This window comes from Eptatretus burgeri, chromosome 15 (genome assembly GCF_056783735.1).
Source record: "Eptatretus burgeri isolate ZD-2024b chromosome 15, Ebu_testis_v1, whole genome shotgun sequence".
In the NCBI taxonomy this organism is placed as follows: Eukaryota; Metazoa; Chordata; class Myxini; order Myxiniformes; family Myxinidae; genus Eptatretus; species Eptatretus burgeri.
Window position 1 is genome coordinate 31,375,653 of NC_140975.1, and position 18,711 is coordinate 31,394,363.

General features: G+C 44.6%; 1 protein-coding gene and 1 long non-coding RNA gene across 2 annotated transcripts in view; one reads left to right on the top strand and one right to left on the bottom strand.

Annotated features, from left to right (window-relative positions):
- Positions 1–18,711, bottom strand: part of LOC147011840 (uncharacterized) — a 128,856-nt gene that overhangs the window by 53,667 nt on the left and 56,478 nt on the right. Inside the window, exons 9-15 of the mRNA XM_085857221.1 lie at positions 16,282–16,389; positions 14,538–14,631; positions 14,308–14,440; positions 13,048–13,164; positions 10,913–11,179; positions 7,354–7,520; positions 7,112–7,253 (exon numbers count right to left, since the gene is read on the bottom strand). Of these exons, the coding sequence (XP_085713347.1) occupies positions 7,112–7,253; positions 7,354–7,520; positions 10,913–11,179; positions 13,048–13,164; positions 14,308–14,440; positions 14,538–14,631; positions 16,282–16,389 (1,028 nt within the window). The remainder of the gene's footprint in view (positions 1–7,111; positions 7,254–7,353; positions 7,521–10,912; positions 11,180–13,047; positions 13,165–14,307; positions 14,441–14,537; positions 14,632–16,281; positions 16,390–18,711) is intronic.
- Positions 13,160–18,711, top strand: part of LOC147011841 (uncharacterized) — a 9,021-nt gene continuing 3,469 nt past the window's right edge. The window contains exons 1-4 of the long non-coding RNA XR_015051728.1: positions 13,160–13,233; positions 13,387–13,426; positions 13,859–14,412; positions 16,328–16,430. This is a non-coding gene — a long non-coding RNA (uncharacterized LOC147011841). The remainder of the gene's footprint in view (positions 13,234–13,386; positions 13,427–13,858; positions 14,413–16,327; positions 16,431–18,711) is intronic.

Genomic DNA, 18,711 nt, shown 5'->3' on the forward strand with positions numbered 1-18,711 from the left:
GACCCCCCAAGTGTCCACTCAGCCTGTTCGCAAACTCCTCAGCTACTCTCTCATCCCTGAGCTTGGCAACATCCAGCCTAGGCTGGGATGGTACCATTCTCCAGGACTTAAGTTGCAGCTTTAGAGTTGCTACAACAAGCCTGTGGTCAGTATTGAGGAACTGAGCACTCTCGTAGACCCTGCAGTTCTGGATCATCCTCCAATGACCGTCAATGAGGACATGGTCAATCTCCTTTGCCACACCGCCAGCATTGGAATACCAAGTCCAGCGATGAGCTTGCGGGCGCTGAAACCATGAACCAGCCACCCTAAGTCCATGACTTCTTGCAAAGTCAAGGAACCTAGTGCTATTCTGGTTCATAGTTCCTGACCCATGGGGACCAACACACACCTCATAACCGTCCCGATCAGTTCCAGTCGATGCAATGAAATCCCCCAAGACTAGAAGTGTATCTCGTCTGGGGCACTGATCAACCACAGACTCGAGTGTGGCGTAGAATGTGTCTTTCACGGTGAGATCACTCGCCTCAGTCGGAGCATAAACAGAGACCAGGGAAATGACACCTAAGGAGTGACGAATCCTTAATCTCATAATACGCTCGTTGACCGGTGTTACCTCAATTATCATTGGGGTCAGCTTATTGGACACAGCTACAGCAACTCCTTGGGTATGGTAACCATCAGAGCGACCAGACCAATAGTAGGTGTAACCACCCACCATTATCTCGCCGCTATCCGGTCTCCGAACCTCAGAGAGAGCTGCAATCCCGATGTCCAAACGCCTGAGCTCAGATGATAACAGAGACAGGTGATCATCCTCTCTTAGGGATAGGACATTCCAGGCACCCACCCGAAGGGACCGCCTCAGGTTAACCCAAGGAGACCGCCGTTTGGTGGACGACACCTCAGCACCACTCCGACACACTCTCCCGCAATCTGATCCAGAGATGTTACCCCGTGGTTTCCCTCCTATCATCAAAGATTGGGGGTCCCGAAGGCTTTGCCCCAATCCCGTCATCCGGTGAGCTGCCCTGCGAAGGGAAGCTGCACAGGAGGTACTCCCACGGAGTGGGTTTTCAGATTTTTTTTTGCGTTTTGCGGAATGAAGGGTTTTACGGTGGCCGGAGTGCAAATCCTGCCACCAACCTCCTAAAAAGAAGTAACCCAAATGCAGGAGGGCGTCCGCAGACACAGTTGGGCACTAGATGTTTCAACTGCAAATGTTTTGAACCATTTGAATTTTGAATGTCAGCGATAACCCGCAAACTCTTTGTTAAAAGACATCGAGGGATCTTTCACACACACCAGCAATCAATGCTAGTTGACGGCCCCCAGCTTAACATCCATCCGAGAGACTGTACGAAGCATCAGTCAAACAATTTATCATAATGAAGTTGCAAATCAAACTCAGCATAGAAAGCTCAGGGTCAACTGCGCTACCTCTGCGGCACCCTGTCGGACAAGATGAAAGTTGAGAGTGGCACAACTTTCTGACAGATATGGATGAAACTTTGAAGAGCAATGATAGTAAGATATCAGTGTTGTTAAACAATAGCTTGGTACCTGTGCTTCACGCTGATGGGAGGCCAACATCTCAAAAAAAAAAAATGTTTTGAACCAGCGGATGTTTCCACATGCTGTAAATGTTTCAACTGCAAATGCCATACCTGTGAATGAGTTTACATGTGGAGAGAGAGAAAGAGACAGAGACAGAGAGAGAGAGAAAGAGACAGAGACAGAGAGAGAGAGAGAGAGAGAGAGAGAGAGAGAGAGAGAGAGAGAGAGAGAGAGAGAGAGAGAGATAGGACCATGCGTCCTGAAGCTCACCTGGATCAAGAGCGACAGTCTCTCAAGTTCCTCCACAATCCCATTAGACGCTGATTTTTTTTTTTTTTTTTTTTTTTTAATGCCGTGAACAAACTTTGGTACATCACAGGTGGTGAAGGTTGTGGTCAAGTTTCATCGAAATCGTGTATTTGGTTCAAGCGATAATTACTGAAGTGTTAATGAACTGACTCACTCACTCATCACTTATGGACACCGCTCGATTGCATAAGCTCACCTGACTAAAGTCCAGGTGAGCAAATAATTGCATTGAGAACTTTATGAAACCTCCCACCCACCTTAGGATGGAGAAAAAGCGGCGTCATTCTGGTGGAAACTCAAAATTACAATTGTATTGAGATATTGCGGAACCGGCGAATGTTTCCACATGCAGTAAACGATGAAGCTGCTCATGCCGAACCCATGAATGAGTTTACATGTGGGTGTGGAGGAGAGAAGAGAAGGAGGAGGAGAAAGAGAAAGGCTTCATATGGGTGGAATCTCAAAATCATAGTTGAATTTAGAAATTTATGAAACCTTCCACCTACCTTAGGACACCTGCTGGCATCCCAAAAGGTTCCACAGAAAGTTTGGCGGGGTTATCCTCAAAACTGAGGGAGTAGTTTGGGGATGGACGGACAGTCAGACAGACACTCGTGCTTTGTTTTATCAATCAATTGGTTTAGAATGCTCATAACGCAGAGTAAAATAACCTCCATTCGTTTCAGAATTTTCACTTGCTGCTACCCGATGGCTTCTGGAGGAGACTAAAGTTCATGCAGTGAGCTTAGAAATAAATCAGGAAGTCTCACAATATATAAATGGGAAACTATTCTTGTATTGTGAAGGCTTGTGTGGTTCTTCATCGACAGACGGGTAGAACAATCGATGGAATTGACAGAACGTTGATCGGATTATGCTGACCTCCAAGCAGTGTGACCACTCCTCATTTTCATAAATGCCAAGGTGAGCCAATGAAAAAAGCCAAGAATTCACAAGGTTTCAGAAAAGCGACGATAATAGAAAACCTATCGAAAACCAAGACACCAAGGTGAACAACGAATAGCCAAGATCTTGTGAAAAAAGCCAAGGAGTGGTCACACTGCCTCCATGCTAATGAGGAGAAGCTGATGTTTTGGCTGTTAACCCTTCATCGGGGCAAAAGAGGGAGATTGGGGTAGCGGCAAAGGTTGTTATAGGGTGGGCGTGAGTCGGAGGTGTGTGGCGTATCATAGTGGGGTCAGGAATCCGGTAAGGTTGGAATAACTGATTTTACACCTCTCTAAAAGGAGGGTCAGGGTTTAGGAGTCACAGCACCAGTCTTATCTAATGACAGACAACACCAGTCCTTCATTTTAGAGCAGATGTGTTCGGTGCAATCAGATTTAGCAAAGGAATGAAGACAGGAAGGGAGTGAACGCAGTACCAATATGAAAGAATGTACAATTATTTACAAACAAAATGCTCTGGGTTGGCATTCTTCCCACTTATATTCCTATTTCTGTTAGAGACAACGAATTTAAGACAGGATTGTGTTTGAGGAGCATTATCACCATGATGTTACTATCGTGTGTTTTATAATCTTTTTCGAAGATCCATCTTCACCTCATCGTGGTGCTTGTCCATAAATTCCGATCCGATGTACCATAAGCTGTTAGAGAGCGTCGGTGCTGCCGGAGCAGTTTGTTACCAAGGGCTATACTGTGTTGGTGGGCTTGGGATCTGAGGAGCCTGAGTTCAAATCCCACTCGGCTGTTGAATTAATACCAGGTGGGGTTGACTCTGCCTGTCATCCTTCCGAGGTTGGCAGAATGAGTGTCAGCTTTCTGGTATCCTGTGTCGGAGTGGCTACCCGTCTAGATTGTACCCAATAGCCAAGGAGACTGCTTAGGCAGCACCAACGCTCTGCACAGATTATGGTCCCGATGGATGGATGGATACTGTGTGATTTGCCATTTTGCCTTCCTAGCAGTAGTTATGACAGGAATTTGTAATTTGTTCATGTTGCCGGCGATAACTCGCCTATCCTTCATGAAGGATAGGGTGAGATGTTTAATGTCCGCCAACCAATGCCAGTTGATGAGACGCCAATTTTAATGTCCGTCCGTGGGACGGCACACACATTGCTGAATCACCCAACCTGTGAAACATGGGAATGACAGTTTATAGTTGGGCCAAAATTCAAACCCTGGCTAGAGAGATTAGAGGTGAGTGCACATACCTCGAGGGGCTAGGCCATCCTGCCAGCTTGTCCATAAATATATACATCTATTTCTTCTCTACGTACATCTGACTCTATTTCTTCTAGAATTGATCATTTCATAAATACCCATCCTCTCTGTTCCTCATATCAATTTAACTGCCATCATGCCATCTATCTGGCTGTTCTGCAACAAAGAGCCACGTCATTGCAGCAAAGGCTTTTTGCTACTCTTCTCTGTGGTCTCACCCAATGTGTAAATGTCCCAACCCAGATCTCTACAACTGGTACGTCCTCACTCCTGGACCTTGCAATGGCTAACTTTCTATCCAGCCTATTCTGTTCTTCCTCTGCCTCTATTGGCCTTGTCCTTGTCAAAGCCCAAATGTCTTTGGCTATTGTGATGGAGCAACCTCAATGCCGCAGAATATGGCTGCTTGCCCAGGCCAACTGGCAGGGATGGCAATCCCGTATATATATATATATATATATATATATATATATATATATATATATATATATATATATATATATATATATATATATATATATCTCTATCTCTATCTCTATCTCTATCTCTATCTCTATCTCTATCTCTCTCTCTCTCTCTCTATCTCTCTCTCTCTCTCTCTCTCTCTCTCTCTCTCTCTCTCTCTCTCTCTCTCTCTCTCTCTCTCTCTCTCTCTCTCTCTCACAAAAGGATTGGGCTGCCATCTCCAGAACATCTGATTTTAATTCTGCCTGGGAATACTTTCACAAACGCCTGCTTTCTGTCATGCACAAGTTTATCCAACCCGTCTGCGGTTATCCTTTCCGTACATTCAGCCCTGGTACGCTGAATCACATGGTGAGGCTGTTGTAGTTAAACGGCTTGCTTCCTCAACATGGAAGACTAATCTGACTGAAGGCAACTTTGAGTCACTCCATAAGTGTCGCAACAAGTGCGTGTCCATCTCTTGGAAACCCGGAAAACATCATTTTGAAAATGTAAAGGCTGAACTGTCCAACCGATCTACTCCCACAAAGTCACGGTGGCATGTTGTCAAGTCCATCTCTCGTGTGTGCTCCTCTTTCACCTCTCCCTCAAATCAAACGGCATCATTGCAGACTCTGCTATGACTAAAGCACAATTTCTCGACTTGGTGTTTGCCTCCAAACCTTGTCTTCCCGAGCGATTCCGTTCTTCCCCATCTTACCTTCTCATTCTCACAGACAACTAGACTTTGTGTTCTTCTCAAATGAGAAGATGGAGAAAGTCTTGTCGAGCCTCTACCACGTTTTGTTGATGGGCCCAGGTGGCATCAGTGCCAATGTTCTCAAATCTTGCCCTGCTGCTCTTGCTTCTCCATCTGTGCTCTTCAGTCTGTCATCCTTTGGCCACCTCTCATCTGCCGAGAAGTCCACAAACATTACTACTATACATAATGATGGTACGAAAGCAGATCCTCCCAACCACAGACCACTAAGCTTAATTCCATTCTTTTCAGCAAACTCATGGAATCCATCATTGTTGCTAACATAGTCTTTTCTCTTTTCTAAAAGCCTGATCATTGGCTATCAGTTTGGATTTTTCCTAGTCTCTCAACTTTGGACAAGCTGCTGTTCCTCTCTAGGGAACAGTTGGAGGCTCTTAATCTCAATCAATAGACTAGGACAATGTCCCTGGACATATCTCACGGATTTGCCAAGCTCACTGTCTACAGCATACAAGACTTCGCTTTCATAGCTGGCTCTTCACATTCATCCACTTGTGTCGTGTTGCTGTCATAGATGGAACCCTCATTGTCGTACAGTCCACTCATCCCACTGACAGGCAAACAACACTTGTATCACTCTGCTGATGGTAACTTGATTAGATGCTCGTCTGATAAATGGAACACGTCTTTCAATCCTGGAAAATTACAGTCTTACTCTGTTGCTCCAGATGGATGGACAAATGAACTCGCCTATCTATTTCCATGATGAGCCACTGAAAGAGGTTCGCTCTCTTGAACCTCAAGCCCTCAGCTATTACCTTGACTGGACTGACCACGTTACAAAGGTGGCCTTCAAAGCCAACCACAGACTGGGTATTTCCCATTGTTGCAAGATATTCCTTGAAAAACCATAACTATTCACAGCTTACAAGGCCTGTGTCCAATGTCCATAGCTCAATGGATTACTGCTCTCACCTACATGCTGGTGCACCAGCCTCTTATTTGCAGGTTACTGTTTTTCCTCTTACCTCCTCCCTCCCTTTCCTCATCCTCCTACACCCTCCGTCTCTCTTTCTCTCATTTTTTTTCTTGTTCATTCGTTCACTTGCTTATTGGGTAGAACTGTTGCCGCATTGTCAGTCTGTTGTGTTTTTATCTCTTTCCTCTTCCATGAGCCTGGACCTTCCATAAACAACAAAAAATATCACATGTAGGGTAACGGCATTAGGTGACAGCATGCTTTCCATGATCTACAAGTATTATAGGACACAATAGATATATACATTGAGCACATGTGATCTGGACCTGGGTTCCCAACATGAGGAGTATTGGATTCTGATTGGAACATTAAACAGGCTAATCCAGACCTATGTAAATTTGTCTCGTAATTTACTATCGTTCTTTCAAATTTAGACAATGACATAAATTTTAAAGAAAAGAGGAATTATGCACTCTCCCAAAAATGGTCTCTTCTGTAATGCTCCGTAGTTCCTTTTTAAATGTCCTTAGGGAAACGGTGTACAAGAGCAAGAGACACCATGGCCTACAAAATCAAGTGCCAGCACGTTGAGGCAAAAAGCAGCGTCTGAATTATTAGAGTTCAAAATCTTCCATCAGGATTTTAATTACATTCTTTCTTCTGTGGCAGTACTTGTTAAATACTCGTATACAACCTTAAAATGGCAAATGTGCGAACAATCTGTCACAGTAGCTTGTTGAGGACATGATGCACTGTAACCAGAAACTTCTTGGAAGTACAATGGGGATATATACTGCATTACAATTTTTATAATTATAGTCTTCCTTCCGACAATTACCAATAGTATACCGTTGGTTCGTTTTACACTCGTCCACCGAGCTGTTAGGGTTAGTGGTCACCCTCATACGTCACCTGGGATGATGGCACCTGCAGGCTGTGTAGTAACTCGCAAATTGCCACTCCCAGCTGTGACCTGAACTCCATCCCACGGTCCTGCTGCTGAGCCCAGTAACAACTCCCACAGCTTAATCCCTGCAACCACTGCCACTCCTCCCTGCCAGACACCACCGCCACCGCACACGATTGCTCATGTATGTCCACTGATTGCATTGTCGTGTTATAATGACAAATTCTTTCGGCAATGCCAGCCTCACCGCGAAACATTGTGGTTCAGACGGACACGTGCATGGTGGAGCATGTTGGGTGCCGTTGTAGATGTTACTACATGCAGCTGATGTAATGAACTCCTCAGCTGAACTGAACCCACATAGAGCCCAGGAGGTAGCGGGCGTCTACTGTTCTCCACAAAGGTAACTTTGTCCTGCGACCAGACAAAATAGCAAAAGAGCAAAACATCTGCCTGTGGGCATGTAATTGGGTGGTCGCTAGAGTACCCTTGTTGGGTGGTCGCTAGAGTACCCTTGTTGGGTGGTCACTCGAGTACCCTTGTTGGGTGGTCGTTAGAGTACCCTTATTTTCACTTGTTCCATTTGTCTGTATGTTTGTATGTTTGTTGGGTGGTCACGAGAGTACCCTTATTAGGTGGTCGGTAGAGTACCCTTATTTTCACTTGTTCCGTTTGTCTGTATGTTTGTATGTTTGTTGGGTGGTCGCTAGAGTACCTTGTTGGGTGGTCGTGAGAGTACCCTTATTAGGTGGTCGCTAGAGTACCCTTATTGGGTGGTCGCTAGAGTACCCTTATTAGGTGGTCGCTAGAGTACCCTTATTTTCACTTGTTCCGTCTGTCTGTATGTTTGTTGGGTGGTCGCTAAAGTACCCTTGTTGGGTGGTCGCTAGAGTACCCTTATTTTCACTTGTTCCATTTGTTTGTATGTTTGTTGGGTGGTCGCGAGAGTACCTTGTTGGGTGGTCGCTAGAGTACCCTTATTTTCACTTGTTCCATTTGTCTGTATGTTTGTATGTTTGTTGGGTGGTCGCTAGAGTACCCTTGTTGGGTGGTCGCGAGAGTACCCTTATTAGGTGGTCGGTAGAGTACCCTTATTTTCACTTGTTCCGTTTGTCTGTATGTTTGTATGTTTGTTGGGTGGTCGCTAGAGTACCTTGTTGGGTGGTCGCGAGAGTACCCTTATTAGGTGGTCGCTAGAGTACCCTTATTTTCACTTTTTCCCTCTGTCTGTATGTTTGTATGTATGTTGGGTGGTCGCTAGAGTACCCTTATTTTCACTTGTTCCGTTTGTCTGTATGTTTGTATATTTGTTGGGTGGTCGCTAGAGTACCCTTGTTGGGTGGTCGCTAGAATACCCTTATTAGGTGGTCGCTAGAGTACCCTTATTTTCACTTGTTCCGTTTGTCTGTATGTTTGTATGTTTGTTAGGTGGTCGCTAGAGTACCCTTATTTTCACTTTTTCCATCTGTCTGTATGTCTGTATGTAATGGACAGCTCTGGAGGCCAGAGGAGTCAACCGATTTTGATGAAACTTGACGGGTAGGTTCATACCAGTATCAAGTTGTATGCTTTTGAGCACTGTTGCTATGGACACCACCGTTGCCTAGCAACGGGACTTTGAAATTCTTGAAAAAGTATAAAAAATTAATTTTTTCGAAAATCAACAATCGGCTTCCAGGCTTTTATGCGCACTATAATCAACGTCTTTGTCAAAAAATGTTCAGCCCGATCCGTCAAAAACTGTATGACTAGTATGCAATTATGTAGCGACCACCCATGTCGCCTACCGGCTTGTTACTTATCTTACTGTCTACCAAGTAATCAGTTCAGTGTACTATCTCTTCCACGAGCCTCGACTATGTATTAAAAGACAAAAACAAATAAAAAATGTTCAGCCTGGCAGAGGTATACACCATACGGCGAGTGCCGTTCTCGTTTTATAGGTGCTATGTCAACATATATATTTTGCTTTCTGTGTTTGGTGACTATGATTATGACAGACTCTTGTCTCGCCCTGTTTTGCCATTTGTCTGGATCTTACCATCCAATGACTGAAAAGGTAATTCGATCTGAAACACGAATGTAATTACGTTCTTCATTTCCTGGAAGTTGTGTGCAATTTCTCGAGAAGTTTTGCTAGAAAACGATGTTTGAGGTGGCTAATTTTATAGATCTGAAGCTACCGGGCAAATATTTGTTACGGCGGAAACGAAAAAGTGAGATGGGCTGGTGAGCACTTGAAAGCACCGGAGATTCCAATGATGTCAGAGTCACAAGACAGGTCTGAAGCAAAAGTGACGTGATGGTCTAGTCCAGAAGGTTCTGGGGACCGATCAAGGGAAACCAAACCCTTGTGGTCAAGTTGGAACTTCAGGTTGGCTCAAGCTAACAGTTTTTCCTTGTTAAAAAATAAAATCCAATACGGCTGCGTGCAGAGTTTTCGTTGGAGAGCTTGATTCAGGAATTTTGCTGCATCTGTGGAGAGTTGGCAAAATTTGTCTGGAGCTAAGTGCATTTTGTACACAGGTTGTACACAGGTACAAATGGAACAAAGACCTACAAGGAAGTGAATTGGACCTCTGGAACCGAGCCAAGAACCGAGCTCTTGACAGTGTTAACTATAAGCTATTTAGCAAGATCTTTCATCAGTGTGTGATGATCCTCTGTTTGTAGGTGTTACCTTCAGAGGGCCCACACCAGGATGTTAATTGCAGGTATGCAGATATTGGATTTCATCATCACTCTGTGCTGCAAGTCCGCCATTAATTTCAGGATGTTTAACCCCCTTCTTCGTCGAGCAATGAGACATGATTCACTGTTTTCTTAGACTGTTTGGGTGCTGACACCATCGGCCACCATGTTGGTCCTTGTACACACCAGCACAGCTCAAGGCGTCTCTGTATCACGGTTATCTAGTGCACAAGTAGCATCCATCATGTTTGTACCAAGTTCAAAGATGATAAACTACCAATGCCTACAGCTGTAAATAAAAAAAATTGACTTTCACTAGAACACCCCTCCTATTACGTTCTGGAGAAATGTTTTTGATTGGTCAATCTAATATTACCATTTCAGTTTAAACAAAAATGATTTCGGTCAAACTATCACTTATGTCCCTCCACAACCCCCTCTCCCCGCATCACCCTCCATCCATTTCTTCCCAAACACAGACATTGAACTACAATCTGTTTTTGAAGTAATCATTAATCAGAAATGACAATAAGGAACCAATTTAAAATGTTCGACCCAAAAACTTGAAAGATTCTCTGAAGATTGTTTAAATATTATGTACAACACGAGAACGACACCCAGTAGAGTGCATAACTCTGCCAGGCTGAACAGTTTACATTATGTATCCCAATGATAGGCCGGATCTGCATCCGGAACTTAACCAAATTCTAATCAGCTTGTTCTTGTGACCTACCCAACTCATCCATCAAGTTTTGTCATAATCTGTCCACAGCTTTTTGAAGGATCATTTTTGAACAAACAAACAAACAGACAGACAGAGGTGAAAACATAACCTCCATCCACCTTCGGTGGCAGGGGTACCAATCAATGGTCTCTACTGAAGATTATCTTCAGTTTTGGACACTGCTCAACAAATATAATACCATGATCTAAATTCACTCAAAAGCAAGAAAATGAATGGAGTTATCAATGACTCACGAGTGTCAATTCTCAAGAACCCCACTTGGTGGACACAAAGGATACATAATGGTGAAAGCTAAGAAGGAAATAACCAGTGAAGGACGGCCAATTAAACAAGTTGAGAAACCTTGGAATATGTGACACGTAATTTGTACTTGTATCGTGGTATTCAAGTGCTCCAGAACCGATGGTTCTTCAATGAAGGACTTTCTCCGACTGCGGTAGTCCTTTAGCGCTTTCCAGCGCAGGCCCTGGGGTGCAGATGGAAGGTCTCCGGTGGATGATTTTTGGTGATCAGCAGGAGTAGGGCAGGTCGTCATGGGTTGGACTAGGTTTCTAAGCATCAAGAACAGTGTGTTCCCATGATGGTCCTGCAGTAATTCACAGTATGGCCATCCCAGGTCCTGGAATCCCAAGGAATCCTGCCATGAACATGCACCATATTATCCTCCACTCAATGGTTATCTGTGTATCATCATTATAAACTAAACAAGCTTAATCAGTTATTATGGTTGTCCCATCTGCTCGCAGTTGTTGGTGGACGTTCAACACCCCCATGGTGTCTCAGGCAGAGTAAGCAAGGTATCCCCGGTACCCTCGACAAATTACAAGTTCATAGTCCTTAGATCGAACATCAGGCCTGCCCAGTCTATTCACGACAGACTTGGTTTAAAGACTTTCCTTGTCAACCCCACAAGAAGATCGGATTAATTGGGGCTAGTAGTAGTAGTAGTAGGTGGTGGTGGTAATTATTTTGTAAACAGTAGGATTTCATTTTGAGACTATTGTTGTTTTGCGGTACATTGGAGGCTGAAATAATTCTCCATATTTCTCAAGACTTGTCCAGGACTGCTGCTTGAAATGCTGAAGCTGCACACTTTCTCTTCGAACTTGTTGTCTATGGAAAGACCTTTCATCAGGTTTAGTGACCATTGTGTGAATAACGAGTTTTACTATCTAGTTCATCTTTCTATTGATTGCTCATTCCAATTTGATCTGAAATGATGTCTCTGCCACTGTAATTGGGTTATGCAAATGAGATGTCTCATCTGACTTTTCTTCCTTGTACCCCCACATGTTATATTATATCAAATAGTACACAGCTTGCATTTAAACTCTGCACATTTTAAGCTCATGTTGTCTAGCATGTTATCATTGTTCAAGAAACCTGAAAGGCAGAAACATATGCTGAAGACCTTTGCTTAAAGTACTGAGCATGCAGACTTCTTAATGGTTGTTGTTCTTTAGGATATCTTCCACCTCTCCCTAGATTGAACATTGTGCCCAAGGAGTTGTTATTCTGAACTCTGGAGTCTGGAGAGACCTCTCTGTCTCTCTGTCTCTCTGTCTCTCTCTCTGTCTCTCTGTCTCTCTGTCTCTCTCTCTGTCTCTCTGTCTCTCTGTCTCTCTGTCTCTCTGTCTCTCTGTCTCTCTGTCTCTCTGTCTCTCTGTCTCTCTGTCTCTCTGTCTACCTGTCTCTCTCTCTCTCTCTCTCTCTCTCTGTCTCTCTCTCTGTCTCTCTCTCTCTCTCTGTCTCTCTCTGTCTGTCTCTCTCTCTCTGTCTCTCTCTCTCTCTCTCTCTCTCTCTCTCTCTCTCTCTCTCTCTCTCTCTCTCTCTCTCTCTCTCTCGCTCTCTCTCTCTCTCTCTCTCTCTCTCTCTCTCTCTCTCTCTCTCTCTCTCTCTACCCAACGACAGATTGATGGCCTCGTACCATCTACAACCTTTCATAGCGCTCTATGTTCTTCCTCAGCTCTATCAGGTAACATGAAATTATTCTGTTCTGAAAAATAATTCCTTTGTTACTGGAGACTTCATCCTTGAGACAATTTTAAGTCTTTTTTTTTTGGCATTCAGATCCAATCCTCTTCTTTGTGATGCTGAAACCCTAAGGTTCAAGGCTTATCGATATTGTTCCGTGCATAGTCGCCTTTTTATTCACGTTAAAGATCATGAATCGATATCTCGTAATGTCCATATTATTTGTGTCAATTGCATTGCTATCTCCTAACGCCCTTGTTATTCTTGGAAGAGTACATTGATATCTACTAATGTCCTTACCCTACATTCCATACACATTACAAGCTCCTCCCTGAGATTGAGATGTTTGAGAGCAAAATGGTCGATTCATGATTTGGGACTCGAATCAAATTGTAGAGCTGCCTAAACATTAATTGTACTTTTGAACCCAGTCTGGGACAAGTCGTATAACGGTTCAAGGAAAACTTGTCGGGAAGAATGCACTTGACATCACATCACACTTCTCAATGCACCTGCATATAAAGCTCGCACCTGTAAAGCCGCTACAGCGGTCAGAAGTTTTTGCCTGGATTGTTGTGATGGTGTTGATGATGTGGTGGAAAAGACCCGGTTTTTCATCCATTCCACATCGTCCCATGCGCAGGACACCTGCACAATGCGAGAGATTGGTCTGTTAATTTCACCTCCGGAGGATTTCGCATCAGATATCAGACACAGGTGGGAGAAAAGTTGAGGAGTTTGGGGGGTGGGGCAGGACAATGGATTTGTGTTGGGGGAGGAGTCAAGACTTATGAAAGACAATTTTTATTGGTGAATAAAATGACAAAGATCCAATGTAGATCTTCTCTTCTCTTCTTCTCCTAACCCCAGACTTGCTCCAAACATATGCTGATCAGGACTGACGATGACGGTGGGTTATTGTTAAATAATTATGCAGGTGAAAAAATTTATATTTACTTTTCTTACTTTTATTAATTTTTCCATCAACATTAAATCACCAAAACCAACCTCAGTTCATATCATGACGTCAAAAATGGGGGAAAGGAAGGGAGGGTGGGGGGGAGGGGGGTAAAGAGAAAATTTTTTTGATGAAAATCTCAACCAATTTCGAGATAATAAATAAATAAATAAATCCACCAATTATAAATCCTCCCCATCTGACTGATAATTATTTGTATCACACGACCAAGTTTTGTTAAATATGAAGATCTAATTTGTGTCGTTGCACATTTCAACGTGACTCTGTCAAGGTCTATCAATATTTAAACCTGCCAATCATGTTTGTTTTTAACAATGGCACGACGCGTGTTCCCTTCCATTTCAACTGCCATTGCGGTCTCAGGACATTAACCACAGCTTGCTTGGGAGGGTCCAAAGTGATCCAAATCTCCTGGACCACCGGCACCCGATACAACCATTTCACTCTGAAGGTCGGTGAGCTCTTTACCTCGTGATTTCGACGCAGTGTAAAAACCTGTTGCACACCTTTACTATGGTCATGCTGCTTTGCGGTGGAGGGAGGAATATGCACAAGCATGTTGAGAAGATTCGAATCAGGTTTGGGTGTGCTAACCGAACACTTTTGACATCATATTTTGTGTGCCATTTGGAGTGGACAACATGAAGTGGCACGACAATGACACGTGGGCTCGACCAGGTATAACATGCTATGTTCTGAGTGGTGTCCGTTTGGGTAACATGTTTGTTTGAATCATGTGTTTTGCATCGAACCATCAACAAGCTTTGGTTACCCGGTGTGATGCTCCGCCCTTTTCCTACACTTTTCCTTACCTTAGAAAGCCAGAGGAAGTCTTGTACTGCAGTCGGACTGCACGTCTCATCAATCTCAACCAATGGGACTTGCTCATCCATAGTCACCAAAATGCTGTTGCCATGGTAACATAGTACTCCAAGATATGTACCCCTGCAATGCAAAATAATGTACAGCTTTCTACTGTTGGCTTGGAAAGCGGTAATACTTTTATTTATTAATTTGCTCAAACCGAGTACAGCCGCCATACCTTTTCAGCCTTTTCACAAACTTGTGGCTCGACTGAAACAGATGCTTTAGACTTTTAGAGATGGAGCTCTTCCTGATGTCACCAGGCCGGTTATCTGGAAATGAGGATAAAATTAACATCATCGTAATCACCATCATCAGCTTGTAGATGCCCACTGCCATCTTCCACAACCATATCTGTCTGTTCTTATCTCCATATTTTGATATGGTCTTGCCTCCGTGGACCTCCATCCAGTTAACGCCTTTTCGTCCTGTGTCAGTGAGGTGTCCTCAGGTCTGTGTCAGTGTCGTCAGTGAGGTGTCCCCTGCTTGCACTGCCATTTATTGTTCTTAACTCGTACCTTTGTCTGTCCTCTTCCCCATTTGTTCCTTTTTCTGTCCTTACTGTGATGCTGAGAATATGTCTGTCCACGTCACGCTGGGCCGCTCCTGGCTTCTGAGTGATATTTGCTGTGAAAGGCCGTATTTTGGAACCATATGTTTTGACTGATACCATAGGATGTAGTTGTATCGTATGGTATCGGTCATGTCATTGGCCTGCGTTCGCGAAGCGGAAAGAGGGGTTAATAAATCAGTCACGTACATACGTGTGTGTCTGCATTTTGTTTTGGAGCATCCATCAAAAACCGTTCAACGGAGGAAATTTAAACTTTACCATACGTAACATGACCCTTTTTATTTCATGCATACTGAGCGTACATCGAAAATGTTCAAAGTATAACTTGTGCACATTCATCTCAGAAGCATAGATACAGATGTAATTACAAATTTGCCGCCAGAAGAGTTGTCTCGCACCAAGTCCTTCTCACGACTGCGTGGGCCAAGTATTCTATGAATGGACCCTCTAGTTCATTTATTTAATTACCTCCACCACCGAAGATGGATGGAGTTTGAATGATTTCACCCCTGTTTGTCTGTCTCTCTATGAGCAGGATATCTCAAAGGTTGTGGACAGATTCGGACAAAACTTCGTAGACAGGTTACGTGTGTGACAAAAGGACGAATTGGTTTGATTCTGGTGAAGATCTGGATGTGGAAACGATTTTTTTTTTTTAAGTGATTCTTCACCATTGAGAGATGGGGCCAAAAATGATGTATAAGATGAAATTTCAAAATTTTTTGGACGGATTATGAGAAAAAAATTGCTGGATGGGTCGGTTAGGTGACGAGGACAAGCCGATTCGATTTTGGTTCAGGTCCGATCCATATCTGGCTTATCAGTGGGACACAAAACGTAAACCATTCAACCCGGTGGTTAACCCAAACACAGCTGTACCAAGTGCCATTCTAGGTTTCCCCCCCCCCCTTTTTTTACAGCCACTCATTATCTCAGCGACCTTTATAACAGTTCCATTCATATTAAATAAGGGAATAAAATGTTTGAAAAACTAGGTTTATAGTATCCGTGAAGCAAGACAATAGCACAGAAATGATTGACAAAGGTCAGGAGAGGCGTCACCAGCTGGTTATTGTGAACAAAGTGCAAACTGCCATCATTGTGAACACATTAGATCCGTTCAAGATTTTGGTGGCTCGTTATGAATATCATATGTAACAGGAATGCAAGAACTGCAGGAAGGGATTGATTGATGAAATGTCACGAAAACTTCCCTTTGTTATGTTTCTATTTGAAGCCGTTAAGAAGGTGCTGGAAAAATCAGAACGTCTATTTAAGTAACAATATGAGTTATGATTTCCTTAAATATGAGATTTGTTTTATGATGATCGGAGGTGCACGGCGTCACCTGCTCCGTCTGTCCACTTGCACACCGCCCTCGCTTGCTGTAGCAGATCTTCCAAGTCCGAAGTCTCTCTGAATGGTCGAGGTGTGATGTTATCCTGGTCACTCCAGGCTGAACGAGAAAACAAATGCATATTTGAAGTCCTACATCAGGTACTGATTTCCATGATGCATCAGATATTTATTCCATACAAAAATGTGCTATGGAAATATTGATATTCCTCCAATTTGTACACACCATGTACAGCCATCATTATCAACATGTCCATTATGCGTACGGAATAGAGATTGACCATGTCCTCGTTGATGGTCGTTGGAGGATGATCCAGAACTGCAGGGTTTACCGGAGTGCTCAGTTCCTCAATACTGACCACCGGCTTGTTGTAGCAACTCTGAAGTTGCACCTTAAATCCTGGAGAATGGTACCATCCGAGCCTCGGCTGGATGTTGGCAAGCTCAAGGATGAGAGGGTAGCTGAGGAGTTTGCGAACATGCTGAGTGGAGATTTTGGGGGTCTGGGTGCTTTGGGGGGTCCTGAAGAGTTGTGGAGTGCCTTCAAGACCACCATCCTTGATGTTGCAGGTGGATGTCTTGGAACTCAACCCAGGGCAAAGAAGAATTTTGTCTCTCAAGGGACACTGGATACCATTCACCAGAGTCGCAGGGCCAGGCTGAATGGCAGAGCTGAGCTGTTCAGGGAGCTGAGGCATAAAACTGTATGTGCACTGAGGGTGGACAAGGAGGCCTATGTGTGTGGAATCTGTGAGGGGGTAGAGCATCACCTGTGGACAGGTGATTCTCGTCCTGCTTACAGGGGAATTCGCACATTGCGTTCATCCAAGCCCATCCCTCGGAGCACTGCAGTTAGAGCAGAGAGTGGTAGGCTCTTGACAGAGGAGTCTGAAGTGAAGACCCGCTGGGCCGGTTACTTTGAGCGGTTGTACCAGGCTGATCCCCCAGCTGTTGAGTTGGACGTCAAGGGTGTTACAATACTGACCCTCCAATCAACTGTGGTCCGCCTTCGCTTGTGGAAACACTGGCTGCGGTGAACCGGTTGAAACGGGGTAAAGCTCCAGGGATCTGTGGCATCCATGCTGAACTTCTCAAGGCTGGTGGAAATGCTGCACTCGTGTCGTTGCATGCAGTTTTGTGCTCTGCCTGGAACACAGACATCATCCCAACTGACTGGAAGAGGGGCCTTGTTGTCCCTCGCTGGAAAGGGAAGGGTGATCGCCAAGACTGCAACAACTACCGAGGGGTGACGCTGTTCTCAGTGCCGGGCAAGGTCTTTGCTCAGATAATTCTTGATAGGGTTCGCCACCATCTGCTTCAGCACCAGCGTCCAGAGCAGTCAGGCTTTACACCAAAGAGGTCAACGATTGACCATATCCTTGCTCTTCGGGTCCTCACCGAACACAGACGAGAGTTTCAGCAGGGGCTGCTTGCAGCCTATGTTGATCTCTGTAAAGCGTTCGATTCAGTGAATCGGGATGCCCTCTGGAGGATTCTTGGTCTTCGTGTGGTGCCACCAAAACTGATCGATCTGATGTCTGAACTCTACTCTGGTACTGAGAGTGCTGTGAGATGTGGTGGTACCATCTCTGGCTTATTTCCAGTTGTTACTGGAGTTCATCAGGGGTGTGTACTGGCCCCCACACTTTTCAGCACTTGTATGGACTGGATTCTAGGGAGGATGTCAGAGAGATCAAGCTGCGGCGCATCGTTTGGGAATGTCAAGATCTCTGACCTTGATTTCGCAGATGATGCAGTCATCTTTGCAGAGACTTTAGATATCCTTTCGGGGCCCTCGAGGTGCTGAATGAGGAGTCTTAGCTGCTGGGATTATGGGTTTACTAGGTCAAAACTAAGATCCAGGCTTTCAATGACATCTTGGATGCGGCTGTCCTTTCTGTGCCTGTTTGTGGTGAGGATGTTGAGGTCGTGGAGAGATTCACTTACCTTGGCAGTGATATTCATGTCTCTGCTGGCTGTGAGTCAAAAGTCAATAGACGTCTGGGTCGGGCCTGGGGAGTCATGGATTCACTGGATCATGGGGTGTGGCGCTGCCGGTACCTGTGCGGGAGGACAAAAGTCCGAGTCTTCAGATCCTTGGTGCTTCCAGTCTTGCTCTATGGATGCGAGACTTGAACTCTGACCAAGGATCTGAGACGGAGACTTAATTCCTTTGGTACCAGGTCTCTTCGGAGAATCCTTGGCTATCGCTGGTCATATTTTGTCCAACAAGCGGTTGCTGAGAGAGACTCGGATGAGATTTGTTACCTGCGTAGTCTGTGAGCGTCAGTTGTGGCTGTATGGACATGTGGCTCATTTTCCTGACGCTGATCCTGCTCACCAGATTCTCTCAGCGAGGGAGTCTCATGAGTGGAGGAGGCTAATGGGCCGACCATGTGCGTCGTGGTTGCAGCAGGTTAAT